Raw genomic sequence first — 7369 nt, forward strand, 5'->3', positions numbered from 1 at the left:
TCCCACTAAATCACATTCCTCAACACTCTTGACACTCCCATGGTCGGTGACCCACATCTCCTGGGCAGTGCATTCCAATGCTGACTACCTTTCCGAGAAGTAATACTTCCTAATATATCCAGCCTGAATCTCCCCTGGCGCAGCTTAAAAACCATTCCCTAGTACATATACTGATTACACTAGAGAAGAGGCCAACCCACAGCTCACTACAACCTCCTTCAGATAGTTATAGAGAGCAATAAGGGTCCCCTGAGCCTCCTCTTTCGTCCAGCTGAACGAATCACATACCCGACAGCCGCTCTGTGATAATTTGTGCATGAACAAAGAAATGTTAACTCCAAACGCAAATTCATCTATCTACTGCATATGTGCAAATTTTAAGGTGCGAATCTACAGAAGTCTGTGGAATAGATAACAGAAATGGCTCATAGAATTGTTTCATATTGTCAAGAAGAAGACCATTTGTTTTGAAATGTCATCAGCAGTAAAATATCATTTTAAAGAAATATGGGAAAGATATCAGGCTGTAGGTTAGAGGTAACCTGGCTTGAGTATATTTGAGTGGTTTTAATACTGCCTCTTCTCTTTCTTCTGCCATTTCTGCCTAATGACTCTATACATATATTCTTAACTAGTTGGTAACATGTGACACAATATAAACCAAAAAATTAAAGCCAACCTTGCAAAGTGACAGAAGAGTTCTTACCTGAATGATGCTAGGCTGGAATGGGAATAAATGATGTAGAACTTTTGTTTTTAACTGCTCAAAATCTTAGCTGGAATAGATGTTAACAAAGCTAGGAGTAACATTGTCTTTACAGTGGTCTGTCTTAAGAAAATTCACCAAAATATTACCCACAGAGCAGAAGAAGCACAGGAATCATTTCCACTAGTCACTACACTAATCAAGTATCTGAATATTGAATCAGTTGAATGTTTGAGACTTTGAACTCTCTTGTAATGATTTGATGTTGGTGATTTGGTTTCCATATAATGAGTGACTTTCCTAAAGCACTGAAATAATTTTTCTTTGTATATCCAAATCTCTTTGAAGAATTTGCTGATAAAGAGTTTCTCTTTTCAGTGCCAGCAGATATGTCTGTGAGTAGCAATGCATTCCTGCAGTAGTCTGGGCTATTCCCTTGAAACAAATACTTTTGAGGAGCTGTATTAACGATCAAATTATTCTGTTATTCCTTGCTACAACATGCCTCTGTTAGGTGGATGTTTGCCTCATTTCTGAGTTCTTCTAAAACTGTCCTATTAGTACTAAAATAATCTCAAGAGAAAAAATTGTGCATTGATGTTGCATTCTTTTTTAAAATGGTGAGCATCATTGCAATTATTCAGTACAACTGTGCAAGTCAATTGAAAATAGTCTAAGTGTCAGACTTGAATGTAAATGTGATGTCCTTTGTTAGGAGCTCTGTTATTAACTTGTTAGGTATTCTTTGAACAACATTTACATTTTCTTCTGTAACTACCATTGCCTATCCTTAAAAATTAGGAAAGGATTGTGTAGCTCCATGCAAATGGTACACAGTTTTGCTTAATGAGGATCTGATCAAATTGGTATCTCTAAATATTAACAATATTCAAACAGTGAAAATTCATCATCTGGTCCCAAGTATTCAAAATTCCAAGTTAATAATTTTCTGTGGTGCAGTGGCTGAGATGTCCTATCCTGTTTTAGCTTAAAAATAATATAAACATATTAATATTTAACCTTTACTGCTTAATCGACAGCTGAATCTTAAACATCGCAGCATTAATGGAACTTTCATGATAATTCAGTATTTCACTTGAAAAGGCTGATGTGCTCATGAACCTGTCTATTAAATTTTTACATATCAAAACATACAAAAATTTTTCTAAAGATTTACTTAGAATTATTTACATTCTTAATGTGATTATACACAGAATTATTAGAAACCTGCCTATCTTGGATAAAAAAGAGAACAAAAAGAATACCTCCAAACAAAAATTGATGCAATGTAATATCTTCACAGACCTTTGCTTTGAAGATATTGAAATCTGAGCTTTGTGGAAATGTGTTTCTGTAGACATACCTGTATTTATCTTTGTTCCCTTATGCTTTTTAGTGCTATCGTTGCTTTAAAACTTTTGGAGTTTTAATTTTTGCTAATAGTCTCAAGCGCAAATACATGACTTCCATGCAGCAAAAAAGCTGCAGAAGGTTGTTATGACAACAGGAAGTGTCTTTGTGTAGAGCTCTGGAAGATATGCTCATTTTTGGATCAAAGCAGGTGTCCAGCAGTTCTAGAACTAAAGAAGAGTGTAAAGTTTTTGTAATGTAAAACTTTTGATACACTAATAATTAGAAATTCAGCAAAAGATCTGCATTTATAAATAAGCTGACAGGCTTTCAATGTATTAAGATTCATAGGAAAATGGTAGGTTATTAATTAAAAATAGAACATAAATATGATTTTAAACAGAATATTGGGGTTTATTTTAATTCAAACCAAGGCTGTTTCCAGGAAGTTTTGTCATCAGTGGGTAGACCTCAGGAATTTGTATCTATAATTATACCTTTTTCTGTGCATTTCTTGTTGCAAGAAAGGATGTGTTTTCCCTTTACAATAGAAGGCATTTATTGTAAATCATGTTGCCATGCATTCTCATCCCGTCTTTAAATGCTCCAAAATATTGCCCTAAGGATGCATATGTCCTTTAGACAGTTGACTTCTAAATTAGCTTTATGCCAGCCCTTCCAATGTACATTGTTGCTCGGATATACTCTTCCCATTTATCTCTCTCCCAACTACAGAGTGACCAAAGGCAATGCAACATGTAGCCATGCCATCTTGCTGGCACTGAGTCACAAGTCTAATCCACTTAGTTTATAGCTGCACTCTAGGCAGAGCTTTGCTAAACCTGTAAAAAATGTTGAACATTGGAGGAAAGAGAGAAGTTTTTAGCATAGCTCCTGCACTACTCTGAAAATGTTCTCTGACAAATACTCCAGCTGCAGTAAGACCAGATCCAGCCAAATTTTTTCACATGCAAGCTCTATTTATAGCTTAAAAATGAATTAAAATTAAAGGAGGGGAAAATGCAAGCACAAGATATTTCAACAAACTAATTTTTCAGTTATTTTTGTGGCAGTACCACAGAAGGAAAAAGACTTTCTATTCCACACATGTTCTTTTTTGCTATGCTCGGTGTCATACTATGTAAGCTGTTAGCTATTATGTCATTTGATCCCTAACATTTGAAAAGTGCACAGTGGACATGTTATGTATATTTTTTAAGCTGCTCAAAGAAATTTACCTGAGATTCACAGCATTAGATAATGACATTTGGTCGCCCTTAATTCCCAAGGGCCATTTTCCCTTTCAGTCTCCCATGAAGACAAATTTTACTCCAGCTGAGAAAAGCCAGTGAAGTGAAGCTGCAGACTGTGATCTTTTTTCAAGTGTTTTAGCTGATCTTTTATTTATCCACAGTTCAGACAATGGACTGCTTTGAAAATGATATGGAAGCTGATCGCTAGTATAGATTCGTGGTCTAGCTAGGGTAAGCTTCAGACCATACAGTGGAATATCCTCCTTGTTGGCACTTCTTAGCACTAAAAGCCTGTGGTATGACCTGCATGATAGTTGTTGTCTCCAGCCAAGAAAGATGGAGATAATTGAAAACAATAACATATGTGAATAACAGTTTATTTATCAGATTAATGCTTAGGCTCCATACCTGGACTGTGAATGAGTCCTCAAAATGCTTTCTGTCCTCTGCCAACATCCCCTTTGTCTTGCTCAGCTTCTGCTTTAGCCAACTGCTCCATGAGCTCTTCACACGTTGTGCCTTCTTTGTAGCCGTGCTGTAGGGTGGGTAGAGCTCTATGTCATCTGCATTGCACTAGCATTGAGTCTGGCTCCAGTTTACTTTGTAGTCATTTGATGAAAACAGCCAGCAAAATAATTGATCCTTTTGAGAATACACAGATGAGGAGTCTTAGTTTCTTCCACCATTCCTTGCATATCCTTGTTTTTAGGAAAGTATCAAATTCTTTTAGTATGTTCTTAAACCTGTCCGTCTATCATGTTGCTTTCAAATTAGACATTTCTTTTTTCTCATTTTCCTCTAACTTTTCTCTTATTCTTACTCAGACTGTATATTAGGTTTTAGTATTATTGTTGTTTTTTTTTAATTTGTTTTTGTAGGTTTTTTTTTTTGTTGTTGTTATTATCATTTGGCAAAAAAAAAAAAAAAGAAGGAAATGACAAGAAAATTTAAGATAATAAAGAGGAAAACTGAATGGAAGAATGGATTTTTTTTTTTTTCTCATGCAAAATCAGTCTTGACATAAATATATATGTATATATAACATGTTTGACAGTATTTACCATTCACTAACTTTTGCTTTATTTTCAAAATAATAATATTTTCTATAACAATTTGTTCTTTTTTAAAATCTGTTCCTAGCCTGATGCAAAGTGAGTTCATTCCTGATGAATTCACTTTGCAAGGTCATGATGTCATTGTAGCCTTACTGGCAAATTCAGTGTTCTCAAAATCCATCCCCGTGATGTTTCCAGGAATTACTTTAGAGACAGCATATTTTTACTCATCATCTTTATTACATCTGTAGAAACACAGAATTTTACTAGTTAAGATTAAACATAGAGGAAATTTTGAGACTGGAATGAAAATTGTCAAATTTATAAATGAAAGGGCAGTAAGATGTTGCTATGTAGTATATTTTTTATTTTCTTGCCCCTTGAGCTTGTTTGATTTAGGACATTCTGTGATAGACTGAATTGTTCAAGAGCACATTGAAAAAACTTACAGTTTTTTGTACTGGCTTAAATCCCTGAAGGCTTTGACTCTCATAAGTTTACCTGTAGTAGGTTTGTGGGAATTCATTACGATCATTCCTTTGGTAAATTAGATAATCACAAAGCATAAGGAAGAAACGAACCTTTCATCTGGGTAATGCCTTCATCATGAAGATACTGTTTTCCTGAAGGCCTCACAAATGCAGTCTTTTTCCCTCTCCTTACCCTTCTAGTCTGTCTCAGAAACTGTCACCAATGACGGCCTCCTCTGAATGCAGAGTTACTACCTACCAAGGGCTCTTTTGGTCTTATGAGGAAGGCACTGTGTTTTACTATTTGCTGCCTATGTTATAGCCATTCTGAGATTTTAAAGTAACTTTGGGAAGGGCTGTGGCTTGTCAGGTTCAACCACCCCTTTGTTCTTATTTATTAGTCTGCTCAGATTTGGCTCTAGAAAGCTTAGTGTTGCTTGCCCGGAAGGTATATGTCATTGTTCGCCATAACTGTAATGCAGTAATTTTGTCATTTCTACTTTCATTCTTCATCTCTCTGTATGCATAATCAGCCAAAGACTTTCTATTTCTATCTTACAGTAAATAAGGAAATGGCTGTTCCAGTTCCATGCCTCAATACGTCCTGGAAAAGTTTGTTTAAAAAAAGCTTTCCTGCATATAAATGAGTTGGCTTGGCAGCATGTTTTAAAATGTGTTGTTATGAATAATTTGACAATAACTAGGAGAAATGAATGATAATTTCTTGAATTCTGTTTTCACAAGATGTTGGGAGATGGATATCTTGAATGGGAGGAAAGTAGTTAGGGAGATTTCTGTGGAAGTTAATTAAGCAATTTGTTTTTATGCAGCTTATTTTCTACTACAATAAATATGATGGCAAACAATGTTATTCAGGGGTATAGGATCTGTCTTGAAAGGTTCTAAGATCTAGTGCTAGAGCTGTAATGTCTCAGACGGCAGCTATTTTTGCCGAGTGCTGCACACCTGCATGTTTGTAATCAGAGTTGTATGTCATGAGGGCTGGTGCTAAGCAGCTAGAAGTAAATGGGAAAAAACACTTGTGTGCATATGAGTATGTGCATGTTTGCACACTAGCTATAAAGGGAGGCTCATGGATTGCCCGTTCCTTACTCCTTTTTCCTGCAACAGTTGCAATTCATACAGGAAGAAAAGATTGCTGTTTCTTGTTTTTTAACCTTTAACTCCCATAGCCCCACCCCATTTCATGACATTGAAGAGATGTGTTCATCAGAGCTCTTTAAAGACTCTTGCAGAAAACATAATACAGGATATGCTGTTTGTTTTGGCAAATTACATGCATGTATGCTGTTTCTCATACAAAGAATAATTTTATCTATACTCTGTTGAGTTTAACAGTGATGGATCAACACTGTATAATTATACAAATTCATCCATTACAAATATTTTCTTTATGGATTTAATAGAAACCTGAAGTAGATTTCTTGTCTACATATTAGCTTTGTTTTTACTAATAGCTCTATTATATGAGTTTTTCCTTTCTTGTAGATAGAAATGATTTTGCTAATTTTATTCTTAATGGGCAGAAGCATATTCAGGATACACATTCCAGTCCTGATGAGATCAAATAGACATGTTCCATGATGTGGATGATGTGGATTATGCAAATAAAAGAGCCATAACTCATTTCAAAAGCCCTATCATGACAGTCAATTATAAATAATTTCACTAGATTTCTAACACTGCAGCTAGAAGCTTCATCCACATATTATAATTTGCTGCCTTGTACCTTAATGTATTAAATATTTCCTTTTAAAGGCAGTAATGTCTGCCAAATGAAACAGCAGAGCATGTTAATTCATATTTAAAGCAGTCATTCAATTGCCATATTGCAGCACTACTAATTTCATGCTGAAGATTCCTTTGCTACCTGTTATACATTCTAAATATTATTAATAAATACAACAACAAAACAAGAGACATGCTGCTAGGAGAAAACAGTACTTACTTGAGAAGGATTCTGCAAGCTCTGTTCTGCTAGTCCACAGGCTGAAATGATGGAGCCAGATTTAGAAGTAGCTTATTAGGTGCATGCTGCTTCAACAGTTACAGCTTTTCTTTCTTTCTTTTTTTTTTTTTTTCTTTTTTTTTTTTTTTTTTCTAACTGAGAGACAGGATCGTTTTCTTTTTAATGAAGCCAGCAGAGAATGATATGCTGTCTGTGTTGCTATGAGAGCATACACTTGGAGTGATGCCTAGTCAATGCAATTGTGTACACACTTATATGGGGTCATTATATGCTGTGCAACTTATTAGTGGCTTTATCAGGTGTAAGTACACAAACTTCACGTAGCGATCTCAAGGCTGGTGATGATATGCCATATAATATAAGGAAATAATTTGTTGTACTTGTGTTTTTGAATTGAAGTGACTGAGATCAGTGCTGATGAATACATTGAGATAAATTGAGAAAAGCCAGATCTTTCAGAAGAAATATCCACTGAATTCTCCAAAAGGTTGTGATTACCACCACAGTGCAGTACCCAGCAGCTGTCCGTGCATCTAGCTGGTCAT

General features: G+C 35.4%; 1 protein-coding gene across 3 annotated transcripts in view; it reads right to left on the bottom strand.

Annotated features, from left to right (window-relative positions):
* Positions 1-6923, bottom strand: part of BEGAIN (brain enriched guanylate kinase associated) — a 140085-nt gene extending 133162 nt beyond the window's left edge. For all 3 annotated transcript variants that reach the window (XM_015865691.2, XM_015865689.2, XM_015865687.2), the window contains exons 1-2: positions 6804-6923; positions 3718-3844 (exon numbers count right to left, since the gene is read on the bottom strand). In XM_015865691.2, coding sequence (XP_015721177.1) covers positions 3718-3765 — 48 coding nt within the window. In that variant the 5' untranslated portion in view covers positions 3766-3844; positions 6804-6923. The remainder of the gene's footprint in view (positions 1-3717; positions 3845-6803) is intronic.
* Positions 6924-7369: the final 446 nt, after the last annotated feature.

This window comes from Coturnix japonica, chromosome 5, assembly GCF_001577835.2.
Source record: "Coturnix japonica isolate 7356 chromosome 5, Coturnix japonica 2.1, whole genome shotgun sequence".
NCBI lineage: Eukaryota > Metazoa > Chordata > Aves > Galliformes > Phasianidae > Coturnix > Coturnix japonica.